Below are 20738 nucleotides of genomic sequence, written 5' to 3' on the forward strand. Positions count from 1 at the left end.
TTCCAATAATAATGTTAATAGAAGGAGCTTAATAACTACAGCAACAACAGCAGTTAATATCTTTGAATGTTTTCTATGTTCTGGGTATTGTTCTAAGCACTGCATAAATATCCACTCATTTAATCCACATTCTATGAGAGACAAGATTACTACCACTTTCTGGACATGAACACTGAGATCCAGACAAGTAAGCACTGTACGGAGGCCATAGTCACCTCATGTGGGGACACGGAAACAACTCCATGAGACAAAAGGCCGGAGCTGAAGTTTGCATGGTTTCTATTAAAACCCATGTAAAATGGAAGAGAAGTCTCCATTACAAAAGACCTGGCCAGTAAATAGCACTTGGTTGTCAGCAGCATTCCTCGTAGTGAAATGGGTATTTTCACTAATGCAATTTTCTTCTTACACATGAGAGCTGTGAGCCCTAAAATCTTCAACTTCCCTGAATGGTCTTTGCCTCAGTCTGGTGAGTGCTTTGGGAATGTACTTGTGGTTCTAGACCATTCTTTTCTGACTCTGTACTGTTGCAGGCATCCAATCAGAGAGACTTGGATGGAATGCCTGATGTCCCATTGACTTGCTACTTAACGTGGGTAAATGATTTAACCTCCCTCAGCCTTTTTATCTCATTGTGAAAGGAGAAAACTTTTATCCCACTACTGAGTGAATTAAATGCAATGAAATGTATAGAAATTACTTAATCTTATTAAGCCATAGTTTCTTCATCAAAAGAATGTAAATAATAATAGCACTTACTTTGGGGGTTTTACTGTATGGACTAAATGAGACAATGTTTATAAAAATATTTAGCATAAGGCTTGCCACGTGGCAGATGCTGCATGGGAATGCTAAGGCATGTAGAGAGAAGATTTTGATTGCTCAGTAAGACCAAAGCAGAGCACAGGACCCTTTTCTGTATTTTCAAATCTAGGGATGAATATTTGGTCTCACTTGTATCTGTTTGTGATTGTATTTCAATTTTAACTAGACTTCCATCTTTAGTGGCTATTAATCTACTTTTCTGTATCTTTTTGTGTCTATTATAACTGAAAGTTTCACATATCACAGTGCTCTTTGGAGTTAAGATCTCATTAAAGAGTATTAAAGGAATTGAAAAGTTGGATAAAGGGCAGAAATTCCCATTAGGCTATAAGACTCAATCTCTCTCTCTTTCTCTCTCTCTCTCTCTCTCTCTCTCTCTCTCTCTCTCTCTCTCTCTCGCTCTCTCTCTCAAGACTCACCGCAGTAGTAGGATTCAAATTCCTCTTTCTCCTCCAGGAAAAAAAAAGACAAAGAAAGAACAGTATTTGCAAGTTACTTTTATCTTTAGTAATATCTCAAAATCACTTTCAATATTATATGTAGAGAAAATTTCTCAAAGCCCACAGACTAATTCAATTCTGACAGGCTTTTCAGGCTAAATTGCAAAGTAATTTAAGATCTCCTTTTAAAGAAAATGCACATATAATTCATAACAAACCTCCCTTAACTCCACTTCCCTTTTAACCAATTTTAAGCTCAGAGTTCTCTTTGTCACCTTAGAGCTGGAACTTAATGGACCAGAGCCACTTAGGAAACTGTCAAAAGCTTTATTCTGTGCTGAAATTTGTAACTCTTCTTGATGTCATTATTAACTGTGCTCCAACCTATTTTCGTTGGCACCTCCACTGCACCCTTTGTTGAAGAACCGCTCCTTTCTGCAGCACGCGCAGCCATTTTCATTGTCAGGGCCTGCAGGAACGCAGGAAGCTAAGTACATCCTAAATCGCTGTCTGGTAGGCCTGGAAGAAGCGGGAAAATAGCAAGTCAGTGACCACTGGGGGAAGGTCACGTTAGCACGCCATCCAGGACCGGAATTTCCTCCACAGCGCCTGGCAAGTGATTCACTTATGTTTAAGTATCTTTGTCTAGAGACTTCACCATCCTTTTATGGGGTGCATCCCATTTTCATTCAGAACTAAGAACTAGGAATTCTTTCTTTTTTCAGTGTATTTAGTATAGGGTCTACAGGGGCTCACTACACTGATCCAGCTCCTAATGATCCTCCCAAGTGCTGGGATTATAGGCATGCACCACCATGCCCAGTCTCAATCCTGGCTCAGCTTGCCCCAGGGGCAGGACCAGCACAGTATGCTGGGGATTGAAGTAGGAATTCTTGAAATAGAATATAAAGCTGAAATATACCCTGTACTTATTATTATTATTACTTTGGCTGGCTCAGTTCACCCGGGGGTGAGGCTGGGGTAGCATGTGATGCTGGGGATCGAACCTCAGTCTCTGAGCTTTGCCTAAACTTGCCTAAGCAGGAGCTTTAGACTGCTGAATTATCTCACCGGCCCATCCCGTGTGTGTGTGTGTGTGTGTGTGTGTGTGTGTGTGTGTGTGTGTTTTTAAACTGTTGGACTTTGTCTTTCCTGTTAGGAAAAATGAAGCCAGTCCTTCCTCCATGTGGCCTCCTTTTGAACTTTCACAGCAGCATTTCTTTCTAGATCTATCCTTCCCCTAAACTCTGTTCTCTGTGGCCTTCTACCTCTTCGCCCTTGTCTTTCTCTGAGGCCTCCTTCAGGTACAGCATCCAGACAATGAGTACAGCCCTGATGCCTCCGCCTCAGGTTAGCATCCCTGTCCCCACACTCACTTCTCTCAGTCACCCTGGGTCCCTTGTACTCCTCAGACCCTCCGAACAATCTGTTTCAGGGCTTAGAAAGCTTCCTCAATTCAGGGTTCCACCTCGTCATCTTTCTCAGAGAAGCCTTTCTGTAGCAGCACCTTGCCACTCCCTACCCCAGCCTGGCACACTGCTTTGTTTTCTTTTGAGATGCTGTCTTTAAATCGCGTGTGTATCTATGTGCTTAGCCATTATTGCTCTGCCTTCTCCACCAACATAGAACGAACATGAGGCCAGCAGTTGTGTTTTGCTCCCTGCAGTGTCTTTAGTACTCCGCACACTGTAGGCGCTTGATAAATATTTCTTGATGGGAGAGATCAGTTTAATCTAAGACTGTACTGTTCTCGGTGCTGATACACTAGCTAGTTCTTCCTGCAGAACTCCCCTTATCCTCCTCTCTTAGGCCTGACATCAAAGTGGCAAAGGGGTATTTGTCAAGGATCTGGAAAGTCAGTCTGTGGGCAGGAGTTCGGATTCTCTGGTAGCAGTCATGAAATGGTCTTCCGGAAGCTGAAAGCGGTCCTCATTGTGCCTCCGCAAGCACAGCTCTCAGCCTCTCAGCGCCAGCGGAGACACCAGCCCTTGAGAAGGGAACCCCGTGCTTAACTCGAACCTGGCGAATTTCTGACCAGGACCTCTTATTATGAAGAGAGAGCTCTTCTAACCTCCCAGGGTGCCTGGAATGCCCCCAATTCCTGAAGTCATTATGTTTTACAGCAAGTTCTCCTGACAGAGCTTCATCAGCCTTTGGCAGAACATAAGCCAGAATAATGGGCAGGCAGATGCCAGAATGAATTCCAATGTGTACACACAATTCTTGGCCCCATAAAAATCAATTCCTTATTCATAATTAAGCAACTTCTCTGAGAAAGGGCAGGTTGATGCAGTTATTAAAAGATAAATAATAGATAAGGATCCACTTGTTTCTTTCTTCTTTTCTTCATTTTTTAAAACATAGGGCATTTTTAAATACAGAATAGCTCTGTAATTATTTTCCTTTCTCCAGCTTGATTTTTGCCTATGACATCCAGGCAGAACAAAGTAGCAGCTTTTATGAATTTTCATTACCCCTCTGTGTTGCGGGGTTCCTAAGAATGTGTCTCAAAATGCAGAATGGCAGGGCAACTGTAGATGGGGAGACAAGAAACTGGAAACACTGGGACGTAATGTCACAGGTCACAAGACGTGCCCATCCCAGGGGACTTTTTCTGTTTTCCAGATTGGGGTTAAGGACCACAGCTGAAAGCAAAGAACGTCCGTATTACAAAGAGCAACACAATTCCCCGCAGTGAGGATCACACACCTCCTGACTTAATTTATCTATCAGCCTCATTTCTGCACAGTAGGACAGGGGGGATGGAGGGTCTTCCTCAGAGGATATGTAATGTTTGGAGTCAGCCAAATGAAAGAGACACCACTGGAGTCACCCAGGAGGCAGAAGATGCTGTGAATTCCCCAAGGGGAACCTGCAGAGGGGCCAACACCATCTCAAAAGGGAATTCTGTATATGGCGCCTCAGAGCATGGGCCTTAGCGTAAGGCAGGACTGATGCCATCTCTGATGTGAAAGCAGGAGTCCGTGGAGCAAGACCTGAAGGCTCCCAGGTTTAGTGTATTTGGGAAACAGGTAGGTTAGCCTGTCCATCCAGGGGCTTCATGGCCCTCATGAAGGGGAACTGCATGTTAAGAAAATAGAGGTCAAGCGAAAATCAAAAAGTACTGAACTGCCCTAATGACCACTAACCCCAAGCCATGGAAACAAGTTGGTAATGTGTATAGCTGGTAGAGAAGATAGAAAATCGAGTGGGTCCTGTGAGGGGGTTCTCAGCCAGCAGAGGTTCCACCACATCAAGTAGCTAAGAGAGGGTCCCCCAGGCACTACTGACAAGAGTTAGGCACTGCTCCCCAGCCTCTAACGCCAGGAGGCACTGGAACCCCCAGTGAGAAGAGGAGAAACATACTGCCTCTCCTTCCTTCCAAGTTATCCTGCTGATGCCCTAGAATATTCTATAGGGAGAAAAGAAGCCTGCTTTGAAGATTTAAGTTTTAATCTGGTCTGCAGTAAGTTTTAATCACTAGAAGAAATTGAATAATGGAGTTTGACCAAGACATCATTAATGGAACAACTTACCCAGCACGAAGGGGGATTCAGTATAGTGCAGCTGGAAGCAGTAATTGGAAAAAAAATAAACCATTTCATATTTATTTCCCAGCTAATCAGGAACTCTTCAATGAACTGGTGCCAATAGTGAGAATTTTTTTTTATTAAGGATTAAAGATTTGGCAGAGCAAATAGAAGGTTCTTTTGTATATCTTGAGGTATAGTAATTATTTTTCCATCTCTTCTTCATTGATTAAATTCATAGAAATTCTGAAAGGAATACAATGCATTCACTTAACCCTTTCTTTTTGTAAGCTCTTGAGTGACACTGGCTTCAGGTTTATAAAGAGTAAGAGCAGACTGGTGAGTAGAGAAAAGGTTTGTTCTGATGACCTGTCCATGATTACAAGAAGCACATAAAGCTGGAAGAGCAGTCACGGGAGACTGCTTCAGGGAAGTATGGCTTCCTGGGAGCTTGAGGTTATCAGGTGGTTGGATTGTTTCTATAACTACGCAGTGAAATACTTCAGGAGTGGCAATGAAGAGTAATAGGATTGGATGGTGCTAGAAACCTAGAGGCCTTGAGGGAAATGGGAATAATCGGGGTGGTGATGACTCAGGAGGGCCCAGTATGGAAAGGTGGTCCAAGTCACAGGGTGGATGACATCAGTGGCAGCCTCAGTAAAATCGATAGCATCATAATTTCCTTAAGTGTTTCTTCACTGTAGCATAATTTCACTCACAACATCTGTTCTTCCTCCTTATATCTTCCTCCCTCTCTCACTTCCTCCTATCTCATCTCTAATATTTATCAAACATTTACTATTTGACATACAATGTTCTGCACAAAATAATTTTTTATGATCAAATGACCCTTCCCTCCCAGAGATCTAGATGAGTGACCAGTCATCCAGAGTGTGAAAGACAGGTGATAAAGCTCTAGGTCTTAGAGTTGAACTATTGACTGCTATTTCATCTAGTTTGAAATACTTCCATTGGAATTGAGTCATGCAAAAAGTGAGATGGACAGAGAGACAGAGGAGCAAAGGGACAGAAACAGACAAAACAGAAATAGAGAAGACATAGGTCATTGGAAGAAACGATATCTAGTTTCCTCTAGGTGTGATATGTTATTTCAAGTGCTTCAGAAAACATTAATTTACTTACCTCCCATCACAAGCTTATTTGGTAAATATCTATTATCATATTACAAAAATTGTGGGACAGGGCTGGGGAGATAGCTCAGCAGCTTATGGCAAGCGCCAGGACCCAAGTTTGATCTCTGGTATTGCATTCTGTGCCCGCCCTGGAACCAGGTGTGATGGTGCATGCCTGTAATCCCAGTGCTGGGGAAGCTGAGACAGGAGGATCACTACAAGTCTGAACTACATAGTGAGACTCTGTATCAAATAACTAACTAAATTGTTTAATTAATAATTTTTAAAAATGCAGGACAGACGGTTTAAATAACCAACTCAAGGTCACACAGTCAGTTACACTGAGCAAGATTTACACCCAGATTTCAAATGATTCAGTTCTATGCTCTGCATACTTTATAAGCTGCAGGGCCTATTCTCGTCAGACACATCATATAGAGAAAATGATGTGCAATGAAAAATACTCGGTCCTTGCTTGTGTACGTGAGTCTTACATGGTACGCTGAAACAAAGGATCATTCTCAGTGTGGTTCATTAGCACAAGTTAGGATATTTATTTCAACTAAAGTTTTTTGAAGAAAAGGTGCTGCACACATTTATTTCTGGGAGTGGATACAACATACTGTCATCAAACTAGTTTTTTGCTGAGTAATATGTTCATGAACAGAACAAATCAATAACCTGGACCTATTTCCAAGTTATGAGATGAATATTTAAACACGACTATGTATTTCTAGTCGTATCATTTTCAAATATATTGGTTCCAACCAACTGAAATATTCCTTTCTAGATATCTGGAGATTGCAGATTCACCCTCACCAGCTTGTGTTGGAATTGTTTATAGAGTGCTCTTTATACTGTCCCAAAGAACAGCCACTGCACTGCACAGATTAACAGATAACTCCCATGCATTTTCCCCTTCCCTCTCCCCTCCAGCATTTGCAGCCACTGCAAGCATCTCCCTTGGCACAGGGGATAAATCCAAAGGGCTGAAACTGCTGAAAACATTGTATTTGTCTCATGGGTTGAAGTTGGAAACTATGTATGACCTAAACCCTAGGCTGTGTCCAGGCCCGGCCTCCGCAGCTCCTGCTCCCAAACCCAGAGGTTTAGTGTTGCCCCTGGACCAGAGCCTAGGCAGATGTTTCTTGCCAGGAGTGAGAGCCTAGAGCAATGATGCAAATTTTTAGAGATTGAGTGCCTAAACTGCAGCCCACAACTTACTTATTGCAAACTACCAACCAACACTGCAACTAAACCTGAATACTGAAGTTTCAGCTTAGAAAAAATGACCATTATCCAGTACTTGGTGGCTGGGGGTGCCTTGGCTTGTTGACAAAGAGGCCTCTGTGTGCCTGCTACAGCATGCGTACCACAGGTTCTCCACCACCAGCCTAGAGAAACAACTTTGTGAAGTGCTGATGGTCCGGAGAGACGTGTTCTTCGGGGTCCGTCAGGCTCCTGCCTTCTTTGCCAAATCTTTCACCAGAAGTTGGGGAGACTTCTGCCTGCCAAACACCCCTCACCAAACCTGCTGGGGTACAACTCAAGCTGAGTGCAGGATTATTGTTGTCCCTGTCCCCATCCTGCTGAAGACACATCTTCCCCTCCTGACGACTGAATCAAGAGCTCTTTGACAAACATCAGAACCTTTTAAGTTCATCCCGAGGGTCATTTCCCTGGGATGCCTGTCAGGTATCTTCTCTCCCTAAACTCTCTTCTGTGCCTGCGCTCAGGTGACTAGTTCCTCTGCAGGAGGAACCACAAGTCTTGGTGTGCAAGGAAGGCCGACACATCCCTCTGCCCACAGTTGGAGAGACTGGAACTAGCTCAGTGCTCTGCTGCTACTTGTGAGACTTGGAGAAATGTTAGCAGCATGACACTGATAATGATGATGAACAACATTCAGTGGGTGTTAGTTTGAGTACACACACTATCCAGTCAGTGAATAGCCCTAGAATCCACCAGGAAAGCAGGTTCTAAATGTAGCTCACATCTTCATAACATTTCTGGAGCATAAGTACTATCATCATCCCCAGTTAAAAAGGGATGAAACAGATTCTGAGTGTGTTGAAGTGATGGGTGTCCATGCAGCCAGTAGGGGTTGACTCTTCGGCTAAAGTAAGGAGGCACAAATATCACTTTCCAGTGTGGATTGACAACCCCAAAATATTCAACCACAACAGTGTTTAGTCAGTACCCAATAAAGATCTTGTGAATAACGACCCATGTTGAGAGCCCTATCGTTTCCTGCATTGCTTCCTTTCCTTCTACCTCCCAGTCGTCCTTGCTTTACTGCACCTGACTTTATGTAACTTGCCACATGCCGGGCACTAGGCATTATACTGGGCAAACAGAGAAGAGCAAGTCCCAGCCCTGGCCTAGCGGGGCCTTAAGTCGGGAAGTGGAAGGCGGACCCGGGAGGACATTTCCGTGAGGATCCCTGAGCCTCCTGCCAGTGCCTATGACACCACACTCGGATCCCTGGTCCTTCCTCCACGCGAAAATTAAGGCTCTGATCTTGAACTCCTGCTGTCCTCAAAGTCAGTGTGGCAGTGTCACCCCACTGTCCTCAGGTGACTTCTCTTTATTTTTCTCCAAAAGATCACTTTTTAAAAGATGAAATAAGAAATCTCGGTGAGGTCAGTAGCTATGTGATCCCAATTTCTATTTTCCTTAAATTCTTTATTTTATAAAAAGAAAGAGAGGGAGAGAATAATAATATCAGTGCTGTTAACCTCACAGAGACAAGAGTAAGCAAAGTTATAATGCATATGTAGGGGACTAAATGCTATGAACATGGGAGAGCTTTTGTATGTGCTTAACATGGAACTTAAAGCTCTTGTGGCACTGCCTGGCCCTCTCTTCCCATCCATCTGCACCTGTGCTCAGACTCCCTGGTCTCCAGCAGTAACCACCCAGCTCTGCTCTGCTAAAGTCCTTAGCTACCTGCCACTCTGTCTTTCTTCGCACTCCTTCCATTGCCTGAGATACCTTTCATCACCACTGTCTATTGATTTGATACTTTACTCAAATGTCATCTCCTTTATTCTAAAATGGTGCCCCTTCCTTCCTTCCTTTGCCATTTAATGTGTATCTCTTATACCACATTCAGTACTAGGACTGTAACTGGTTGTCTACCTAGATACACTTGGTGTATCTGAATTGTTTGTAAAATGTTTGTTGGGTCAAATTATGTTTCCCTTCTCTCTAGACTTCCCTGCCTGTCTGTGGTTTTCTTGTGGGGAGACTTTGGACCAGCAGATTCAATGGACAGCCTCTGTGGCTAAGGGGCCATGGAGGCTTTCTCCTCAGTTGACCCAGCTCCATGGTAAATGGTACAAAGTCAGGAGAACAGAGGCTGTCCTCTGTTAGATGGGCTAAACAGGAACAATATCCCTGAAAGCATGAACTGCAGATCAGTGAGGTTACCCAGAGGAGGTTAAGTGAACTTTTTTCAAATTTCATATTCTCACATAAAATAAAATGAAATTTATTTAGTGTATCAAACTTGTGATTTCATAGGTATTCTGTAAAAAAAACAACTTTAGCAACAGAATAAAAATGAGTTGGTTTGAAGAAAAACATTACATAAACAAGGATAACAAGATCTGGTCAAGTTATGCAAAGGTAGTGCTCCGAGTTACAGAAACTAGCTATTAGGGTTTATGTCTAGATGTCCGCCAAAGCCTCATGTAATCATAGGTGGGGCTTTTCAGAGGTGGCTGGATCAAGCTTATGTGACACTACTATTGATTATGCTGCTGTGATAGGATTAAGGGTGTGAGTGCTGGCCTGGATAAAACAAGGGACAAAAATCCAGTAATGTGCTATCCTCCCTTGCTGTCTTTTGCCTCCCATGAGCTGTTTCTCCTCTTCTTCCTTTTCCCAAGTCACCCTGCTCTGGAACCAGCTGACTAGGAACTGAAACCACTACAAACTATGAGCTAAATAAACCTTTCCTTCTTTAACTTTGGGTGTTGGGTATTTTGTCTCAGCAATGAGAAAAGTAACTAATCTACTGGGCAAAGAGTAAACACTTCTAAAGGTGTGGAGATGGAGGTAAAGATAAAAAGATGCCTATTCTATGGGTCAGATCTACTGGTGGCAGCCCCAGGAATTTCAGAGTTATTTACAAAGCCCTATTACTGTGCAAAAATCTTTGTTTGAAAGGAAAAAATGAAACAGTGTTTTTGTATCACACTGTTTTTCATTAGAAGGAAGAAAAAAGGGCCAGCCAGATAGTCCAGCCGACTAAAGCGCCTGTTTAGGCAGAGCACAGCAGCATGCAGTGCCAACCCCTCCCCCGGGGTGTGCTGAGATGTGACTGAGACTGGGTGTGGTGGCGAGCACTTCTAATCCCGGCACTTGGGAGGCTGAAAACAGGAGAATCACTGCAAGTCCCATCTACATAGTGAAACCCTGAACACCCTGTAGACCCTGTACCAAAAGCATAACAAAAATAAATAAATTAACAAATAAGTAAATAAATAAAAGAAGGAAGAAATATGCTGGTAGATTGGTCAGAGAGAACCCAACGAACTTCACAGTGTTGGGTACCAGATATCCTAATGGCTGTGGGTTTTTACACCTTTCCCCAAGACGGGCAGATACAAAGAACCCAGGTATAGAATTGCTCTACACTTTACAGAAACAAAAACACATCAAAGGCAGTCCTTTTCTCCTATACATTTTGGGCCTCCATTCAGGATCCACATTTATCTTCCTTATCCAATTACACAATCAAAGCAGAAGTGTTTGGCTTACTTCGGGGGTTTTAAAGACATCGAGGGAAAAGCTAACATCATGTAAAACCACTTTCTTTATGCCGCATGTCTTCCAGAGGAGAATTGGAATCCTCCTTCTTGTCTCCCTTAACTGGCCTCTAGATGCAAGAAGTCAGATCGTAGAGTTAACATGCTCTAATCATCTAAGCATAAAAAATTCAGTTACATCGCCGTAAATCCAATCTAATCTCAGCATGTCTGGTGTGCTTTTTGTATTCCATACTACTACAAAGTCCTTTCCTGAATCTACTACTGAATCTTTGATTTTTGCTGATTAGATTTAAAGGCCCCTTGTTAAAATAAAACCAGCAAAAAATAAAATGAAATAAAATAAAATCTAAAATGCTACTGCACGAGTCTCCCTAAAGCAACTGTTGCTGGCGTATCTGCTCACTTGAGTGCTGTAACATGGAGCTCATATTTCTTTAAATAAGACATGGCTATCCTTCATATTAACACTCTGGGATTGGGGACACTGCTCTTAAAACAAACAAACAACAAAAAAGCAAACAGAACGTTCTAGAAAATATTTAAGTGAACAGCCTGTCTATTGGTGGGCTGATTTTTCTCTATGAGGACAAGACTGTTGGCAGCCACCAGAACAGGGGTATAAAAGATGACCTTGGGCAGCTGCTGCCATTTGTTTTGGTGGGAAAATAAGGGTTTTGTCTCTCCCCGGGGGTTAATGTTGTGATATTCCGAGTGCCACCAAGGCTCTGTTTCAGAAGGGCTACGCTAGAGAGAAGGAATGCTTCTTGGTTTATGACAAGATCACAGCAGAATGTTTTGTGCATGCTGTGATTTGTATCACCCATTTGTGCACAGGCCATAAAAGTGCACTTTTTATCAGGAACATTTGTGAATATATAACAGCACTGAAGACATATGGCCACTAAATAATTCACAGTTATCTATCTTCTCAGCAGATTCCTTATACACCTACCATGTTTTAATGCCTAGTTTGCTCAGAAACAATATTCTTTATGACCCTTCCAATATAAAAATGTTTACTGACTGGCAGCAACATATGGACACCGTGGGATTAGCCTGTAAGGAAAGGGAAAGCTTTCTGCTTTCTCTACCTCTTCCCCTCTTTATTTTTCCTTTCACCTCATCCAACTGGCACCCAACCATACAGGAAAAGGTACCTCTCCCCAAAGTAGTAGGGAAAACTGACTGCGATGTAAGGTGGGCCATGACTAACCTGCTTCCTCTTCTCGTTTCAGTTCCATATCCATGTACAGTCCCAAGGAGAATCCAAATGCATTTGACACTGCAGCTTTCTTCCAGTGTGTGGGGAATTTCCTGGGGATCTTCACCGGCTCCTTTGCAATGGGGTCTGCATATGCTGTTGTCACAGCACTCATATCCTTTGTGTATGGAAAGCAGCCTGTGTCCACAGAATGTCTCTGATGATAAGAAACCACCAGGGTGGTAAATGGCAAGGTCTTCTGGTTCAAATTTGATACACATTGTCATTGTCTAAACCATCCTAGTTCAGAGTAACTCTAGGATACAGAGATTGGTACCAATAACAGAGAGGATTAGATTTTTTTTTTTTTTATTTCTTTTTTTTGCCCAAGGTCAGGTTTATGCCTGTTGGTAGTATCCGCTGTTAGAATATGAACAGCTCTCAAATAATTGTCACTTAGGAAAAGAAGTGGGCAGAGAATATCAGGATTTTCAGTACCAGGGTCAAGAGGAAGAACTGAAGACCCAAGGGCAAGAGCAAGATTACATTGCCTGGGGATAATACGCTGGAGATGCTCAATCTGATTTTTAAGCTATGCCAATCAGTCAGTCACAGAGTAGTAAGCCAAGGGTCATTGTGGGCTTAAAAGACATCTACAACTTTGCAGAGAGGAACCTGAGAGTGATACAGGAATGACATGACTTCTGTAGTTGAGTAACTCTGTCACTGGAGTTCCTCTTCTTTGTTAAGAAGTGAGGAGGATAAGTTGAGTTCCTATAGGTTTTAATCAGAGAGAGGCTGGCCTAGTGGACTATTTACCTAGGGTGGTAAACAGTTGGGTGAGCAAAAGTAAGTCAGAATTGAGGAGGAAATCACAGGACAAGTGCCAGTGTGAGGGCTTAGCAGAAGCCAGAGAAGAGGCAAAGCAAAAGAACAAAGACTGAAGACATTAGGAAAAAGGAGGGAGGAGTCTGCCAGGCCCATGACAAAAAAAACTAGAGTTGGAGACTTTTTCCAGAAGGATTGCCAGAGACTCATTATGTAGCTGCTAAAAGGCTCAGCTTTAGTGACTCTATAAGGAGTCAGAAGATGAGTAAAACATGGTCTCTACCCTCAGTGAGTGACAAACTTGGAGATATAAGCTCTATATTAAGAGCTAGAGAGAAAATTATTGCCAAAGTTCACATAATTTACTAGAACTGTAAAAAGCCAGAGACCAAGCCAGGTATAGTGCTGTGCTCCAGTAGTCCCCAACTTGCCTGGAAGTCTGAGACAAGAAGATTGTAAGTTCAAGCCCAGCCTAAGACACCATCTCAAAAATATGCATAAAATAAAATTTCAAAAACGGGCTGGAATCTAACTCACTGTGAAGACCTTGGAGTCAATCTCCAGTATCAATATTGACAATTAATTAATTAAAAATGAAACAAGAGCTAAAGAAGTCATTGTTATTAGAAATATAAAAATCAGGCCACACTGTCCAGAAAGAGCCAATGAACCTTCAACCACCTTTAATATCCTGAAAATAATTGGGTAAGCGGTATTCACATGCAAAGTTGTATCCTTTAGTGAGGAGAGGTGGGAATGACTGATTAGCATGCAGCAGAAGTGCCTGAGAGAACCAGCAGCTCCAACTGGTGACAAGAGGAAGGTGAGGTGGTACAGTGCATGGTCTCAGCCCATGCAGTCCCTGGGGGTGTTTTCTTTGTAAGAGTCTGAGCTTCTTTCTCTAGCCCACAATTAGTTGCAGAAGGGTTCTGCTGAAAAGAAGGGTACCCTGAAAGTCATGAGTTTAAAACATACCTGGGGATCTGGCACATAAGGTGTCAGAGAAGGGGATTAGAACTGAGGGAAATGGTAATGAAGAGCTGTGGAAGAAGCAGCAGAAAGGAGACCAATATCTAGTTGTTTCTTAGAAAGAAAAGGAGTTGAAGTTCACTCCTTTTTTCTGGAACCCTTAGAGAATGGCTCCTCTGTTGGCAGAGATAAAGTAAGACAGAAAGTGTAGGGCTGGCTACCGACACCCAAAATTGACTTGACCTAGTACTTATGATAGCCCAGCCTCCTCTGCTACTTGTTTTACCTGTGCTATCTCACCTAACCTTCACAGAGATCATATTGCCCGTCATTGCTCTCATTTGACACTGAAGCTTAGGAAGGGTATTATTGCCAAGGTCACGCAGCCAGCAAGTGAACCCAGACAGTAAGAATCAAGAGCAGATCATGCTCCTAATCACTAGTGCCTACGACTTCCTAATCATTAGGTAGACTTGTGCTGGAGTTCATGTGTTATTTAGAACATTACAAGTACAGTGATAATGATGGGAATATTTAGTGAAAAATCTAGTATGTGCCAAGGGCTTTTATGTGCATCTCTGCATTTGAATCAACTCTGTAAGACAGGTAATTATTATCCTCACTTTACTTGAGTAAAAACTGAGGCTTATGGAGGTTAAGTAGCTCACTCTGGGTCACGTATCAGTCATAATGATCACGGTGATTATACTATCATCTAATATGTACAAGCCATTGCTCTAGTCATTTTGCATCGATTGTCTTAAACAGTTTTTACAAGACTGCTACAAGGTAGATACTGTAATTATCCTAATTTTATAGCCAAAGAAACTGGAACACTTAGGTTTAAACAACTTGACTAAGGGTGCATGGTTAAGACGTTTCAGGCCTGGGATTGCACCCTAGAGTTCAGCAGGTAGAGAAGTTGAGAATGGAACTCCTCTTCCTGCGTGAGGAGGAGGAGCTGACATAGAAGAGGCTCTAACGGAAAGAAAGGATTCCTAGAGAGAAGTCTGCCAGACTGGATCAGGCCTAGAAGAAAGGATATAGATACAACAGTTGAGGGTGGGGAGAGAGAACTCAGTCGCAGTGGCAAGACCAAGAATGTGACACTTGGAAGCACTAGACCTCTTCTACCAACAAGCTGGGATGGAGATGAGTGCATACTGCTGTCACCTCTTCCTTCATTCCCTCCATGTCTCTTCCATGATAAGGCAGTCTCCTCAGATTGTAGCACCAAACTCTGGGCTTGGGGGTTGACTGAGAACCAAACTGTTTTCTGGAGGAGAATGCTCTCTAGCCCACTGACACTTTGTTACTTGCAGTGGCCTGGACTTTCTCTTTTAAAGAATGTCAAAGAAAGATTCCAGGCTTCTTCTGAACTAACAAGGCTTCTCCGGAACTAACAAGAAAGGGTAATGAGGAGGGGCCTAAGGGCAGCCCATTTTTACTCCAGATGAAGAACTGCCTCCAGATATTTACAGATTCTATTTCCAGTAAATGTACTTTACAAAAAAAATATTAATTTAAATCACTAACAGAAAAAGTTAAATGTTGCTTGTTGCATGGTAGATCGTGCTCTGTATATTTAATATATATCAACTGGTTTATATTACCAGTGGTATAGATTTTACTGTTAATCCCATTTTTCAGTGGAAATAAGAGGCGCAGAGGCCAAGACCCCTGTCCAGGTAGATGGAGTGAATCGGAACTCAGGTGCCAGGTGGCATTAGTTCTCAGATTCCACGCTCCCAGTGATGGTTCTGCCCGTTAGTGTCACTGCTGCCTAAAACTTTGTATGACAGTTTATGTCCTTAATTCTCCATGCTAAAGAAGCAAGCACTCCTCTTGCCAATTAACACTGGAAAGGGTAATACACTGACCAGAAATTGCGCAGCCAGTGACTGGCCAAAACAAGAATTAGACCCAGGTATTCAGTGCTGGAAATCATGTCCTTGCTCCCCTGACCTGCTGCTCAGCATCTTTGAATGTGGAATCTGCTATAAATTTTGTTCTAGAAGAATAAAAATGCAATATGATCACATTTCCTTATTTTTGAGGTTATTTTATTCCCAATTTGGACAAAATTACATATACTCTTTGGCCACCAATGACACACCCCGAATCATTTCCTCATAACCCTTTCTTTGTCCAACTTGGGCTACTATGCCTTTGTCATATTTGCAATTTGCAGATTATTGTCCAAGTGTCATCCTTGTCAAAATGAACCATTACGTGCCTGAGGGCATACTGTCTGACCTAGACAGAGTAAAAATTTTCCTCCTGCATTCTACTTCCATCAAGAGGGACCAGGAAAGCCCCCTGTCCCTGAATGTAACTTCTTCTCCTGGCCCTATTTCTATCTCAAAGTGCTGCCTGCATACAGATTGCATGGACCCCACCCAAGCCACCCCCCAGGAGCAGCATGGCCCCTGCAGTGACACGTCCAGCATCTGATTCCAGCCACACTCCCTGTGCTTCCCTGAATCTGCGACAGCTCTCCTACAAGCATATGTGCACAGCTAAGTCCAAATTCAAGAGGTTTTGCACCACAGTTTGTTTGTTTGTTTATTTGTTTGTTTATTTATTGTGGCTGGCTCAGCCTGCCCTGGGGGCAGGGCTGGCACAGTAGGTGGTGCCAGGAATTGAACAATGGCCCCTGTGCTTGCCTGAACAGGCGCTTTAGACCACTGAGCTATCTTGCCAGCCCCTGTTACTCTGAATGAACTAACAAGGCTTCTCTGAAACTAACAAGAAAGGTTAATGAAGAGGGGCCTAAGGGCAGCCTGTTTTTTACTCCAGATGAAGAACTGCCTCCAGATATTTACAGATTCTATTTCTAGTAAATGTATTTTACAAAAAAATATTAATTTAAATCACTAACAGAAAAAGTTAAATGTTGCTTATTGCATGGTACGTCCCGCTGTGTATGTTTAATACATATCAACTGGCTTATATAACCAGTGGTATAGATTTTACTGTTAATCCCATTTTTCAGTGGAAATCAGAGGCACAGAGGCCAAGACCCCTGTCCAAGTAGATGATATGAATCTGAAACCAAATGGCCCCTCAGTGATGCAGGGAACTCACGGTGGTCTTTCTAGCAGGGTTCATGAACAGTGACATCCTTCCAGTCAGGAATTATCTTTAACTCAAAACTATTTTTAAATCAGTTTATTTAGTCAACTAGGAAATCTAGCTGTAAAAGCGTTGGTTCCCTTAACACATCTTTGTTACCTGACCAAGTTCACCAAGCTGTGTGAGTTCCCGATGTTGGAAACGGGCTTGTTTTTCCTTCTTTCTTGGAGTGCCTTCTTGTCTGCTGAGGCTGCAGGCCTAACAGGTCAGTACTTCCTGTTGCACTGAGAACTAGATGTGTGAATCTGTGTGCCCCTCTCTGGATGTGTGAGCTCCTCCCTGACTCAGTGGGAGTTGAAATAAAGTCTCTCTGGAATAGTGAATGTGAATGTATCTATCAGTCAGGCCTTCCCTGCACATCCCATAGAGAAATAATTCATCCATGTAGTACAAAATGTCTCCAGAATGTTCTTTTATTCTTGCTGGACAGGAGCAGATGTTGAAATGACTGATTTATAGTGGTGATAGATGACATACAAGTGTCCAGTCTGTGTGAAAGCACACACATACACATACACACACACACACACACACACACACACACACACACACACACTGTGTGGAGAAGGGCCCTGGCTGTCCCGCCATGTGGTCCAGCATGGGACGCCTCTCCAGGGGTGTGCATTACATGTGTTAGTGTTGAGGACTGATGCAAATGCACTTTGACCAGTCAAAACACAAAGTGAACCTGTGGGGTCTGCAGTTCAGTGTCTCTTACACAGAATGTCCACACAAAGTCCTCAGTGCTGTCCTGAGGACCAAGGGCTGTGGATCCTGTGATCTGAATTTCATAATTAGATTACCATGTGTAACAGTGAAGATTTGCCCTTGAGTACCAACAATTAGTGTTTCTCCACAGAAGAAGAATCCCTGGGGCCCTGGCCAATGTCAGAACTGTTTCTCTCCTGAAGTCCAATTCCCTGCATCTACCAGGCTGCAGTCCTGGCACCCTTTCTGCCCAATGCATCCTAACTGAATTCAAGTGGTGAGAATCTCTGCTAAATGTTAACCAGTATCAAGATATGTCTTCCTAGGTATTGCATGCTAAGAGGTTATCCTTTAAGTCTAAATAACAAATAATGATAACAATAATTTACCTATATTTGGGATGAATCATGAACCAGATACTGGCTGGTTGTCCTTCATAGATGATCTCATTAATGATTTCAGTGGCCAAAGTGCCTGTCTGCCAAGCACAAGATCCTGAGTTCAATCCTCAGTACCAATAAAATAAAAAATAAAAAGGACTCAGAGTAGGGTGCCCCTTTTCACTTAGCTAGCAGTGAGTGGGATTTAAAATTGCATGTGAGAAGTACCAGGTCAATCTTCCTGAGTGAGAAGATAGCTGTGGTCCCAGGGGCCTCCCTGGTCTACTTCTTGGGCTGGTTTGTGCTTTCCTATGAATAATACCAGGGCAAGTCATTTTGGTGGTGAGAACCTATGGCTCTAACTGGCCGATCCAACTTCCCATGGAGGGCAAGAGTCACATCTCCCACAAGCTTGAAGGGCGTCCATACAGACGCAAAAGTTGCCGTGTCTGTTCTCATCATGCTATGATGAAGACTATATGACCAGATCCCAACCCCACTGGGCTCTTACATATAAATTATTTCAACACACAGTCTGTTGTTTTAATGTATTGCCATGCAGTTAAGGAGGATGCTGAAGAGTATATGCATTCCAGAAAAAAAAAATTATCACAGCCCTTAAATGAAATATTGTGCATAAACCTTCCACATCACAGACATTTAAATTTTTTATCCTCATCCAGCCATGGTGGTGCACACACATGTAATCCCAGCACTCAGGAGGCTAAGACAGGAGGATCACTGTGAGTTTGAGACCACCCTGGAGGCTACAGAAGTGAGCATAAGGCCAGCCCAAACTGCATAGCAAGACTGTCTCAAAATTAAAAAAAAAAAAAAATCCTCAATTCTCTATATTCTGTGGCCTATTCAGCATTCAACTTGTTCTAAAACCATCTCACTATTATTAATCAGAATACATTTGGACCTTGCAGAAAAAAAATGAAGAAATCTCTTAATTCACCTAATTTTTTTAATTTTACCATTGAGGTTATTTTAAATGCACATACTCTCTCACAATCACTATTATCTAAAATTCTATATTTCTGTGTGTGAAAGTTATTTTTCTATTGCCAGCTCTATTTCAATAAGATCATATTCTGTGAACTTCCTTAAAGATCATAATCTATGGGAAACTGCAAATTGCTAATTTATTGGCACCTCTTGCATTTACCACCCTTTCAAACTGATATACTCACTGCACGCTATGCAGACAATCTGAGGGGCCAGCTATAGGGTAGACGAATTCAGGCAAGGGCCTCGTTGCAGGGTCACCCAATGGCCACAGCTTTGCCCAGGATGGATTCACACCGAGCAGCACTCCAGATTTAGGCAATGTGCCTAATAACCACTTGATCCAAACCAAACTCTAGGTATAAGCATTTTTTATTGCCAAGGACCAAGCCTGCCTTGTCCAAATTACATACATGTATGTTTATTATTTTATCCTCGCCTATTTGCAAGTTGGATTTGTGACAACTCATAACATCAGCCATGCCTATCATGGGACCTTTTAGTTGAGAATAAACAGTCATGTGTTTTGGGACAGAGTTTTTTCTGCAAAATTAGGCAGCTGTTGGTTGCTATAGTTTGGCAATAAATATGGTTAGTTCTATGCTTTCTGGAAGTCAAAGTCAAAAGAGAAACATGATGAGTTATATAGGAATAAAAGAACATTATAAAAGGAAGGTATACTTTAAAATGAGCATTTCTTTCTGTTATTAAAATTTCAGAAGAATCTACCATATGTGTTCTCATACAAGGGACACTGAATACCAGAATAGAAAATGTGTTTACTTTTATTTTATTTTCATTTTTCAATTTTTAAAGAGATTGTGAAATAGTATTAAAACAGAAAAATTACAAGTGATACAGAATTTCACTTACCAAAATAATATGAATTTTGGGGCCAGGGAGATGGCTCAGTGGAATAAATGCTTCCCTGGCAAGCACAAGGGCCTAAGTTCAATCCCCGGTTCTGGAAAAAAAAAATATATGAATTTTACAGTATTGGTTGTAATGCATAGTGTTGTCATCAAACTAGTTGTCTATATTACCATCTATACGCAGGTAAAATTGGAAGAAGAAAGATAAAAAGAATGAAATATACAAGAAATTAAAAAGAGAAAAAGGCCAAAGAATTGAAAAAAGGAGACAAAACAAATTAGACATTAATTTCTCCTTTCCATAGACCAGCATGCGTCCATAGTACAGTTGTCCGAAATTGTGCTTAATTATAGAGAAGCTGAAGGTCCATTGTTCATTTGGTCATTCATTGTATCAATCTTCCAAGAAATCTTGGGGTACAGTATCAAATATAACTCTGTAAGCTTATCTCAATGTAATAATGAAAAGCTATTTTTAATTCTAATCTGCAGATAAACTGATACAATAAAAAGCTAAAATTTATAAAGCATTTTAAAAATGGTTAACAGACGAATCTACAACAGTGAATATAGCAAACTAAGCTATTAGTTTATGAGCAACTATAGAGGTGAGCAGCAGTCTCTAGGCCTTGCTTGCACAAGGTCACTAACAGCTCATCCTGCAGGCCTAGCATTCTGTCAACATGTAATGGCTTCTTAGCAGAATTCTCCAAGCAGTAACATTTCAAAGTGGGTGCTCAAAGACATCCACTCCAAGATCAGAATTCCAAGCCTGCTTCTCCTACCTCACCCTTTTATAAATTCACAAACTATCCTCTTTCACATTTCTCTTAAGAAAAACATTTCTAGGGCTGGCCAAATAGCTCAGCGGATTAGGGCTGGGAGTTTGATCCCTGTGCTGAGACAGTGATTGAGAATGGGTGTGGTG

General features: G+C 42.1%; 1 protein-coding gene across 1 annotated transcript in view; it reads left to right on the forward strand.

Annotated features, from left to right (window-relative positions):
* The window catches only part of Slc9a9 (solute carrier family 9 member A9), a 711270-nt gene that overhangs the window by 329789 nt on the left and 360743 nt on the right, over positions 1–20738 (forward strand). Inside the window, exons 7-8 of the mRNA XM_012514271.2 lie at positions 11942–12080; positions 16939–17044. Coding sequence (XP_012369725.1) covers positions 11942–12080; positions 16939–17044 — 245 coding nt within the window. The remainder of the gene's footprint in view (positions 1–11941; positions 12081–16938; positions 17045–20738) is intronic.

The sequence above is a fragment of the Octodon degus genome, unplaced genomic scaffold (genome assembly GCF_000260255.1).
Source record: "Octodon degus isolate 3935 unplaced genomic scaffold, OctDeg1.0 scaffold00028, whole genome shotgun sequence".
Lineage (NCBI taxonomy): Eukaryota > Metazoa > Chordata > Mammalia > Rodentia > Octodontidae > Octodon > Octodon degus.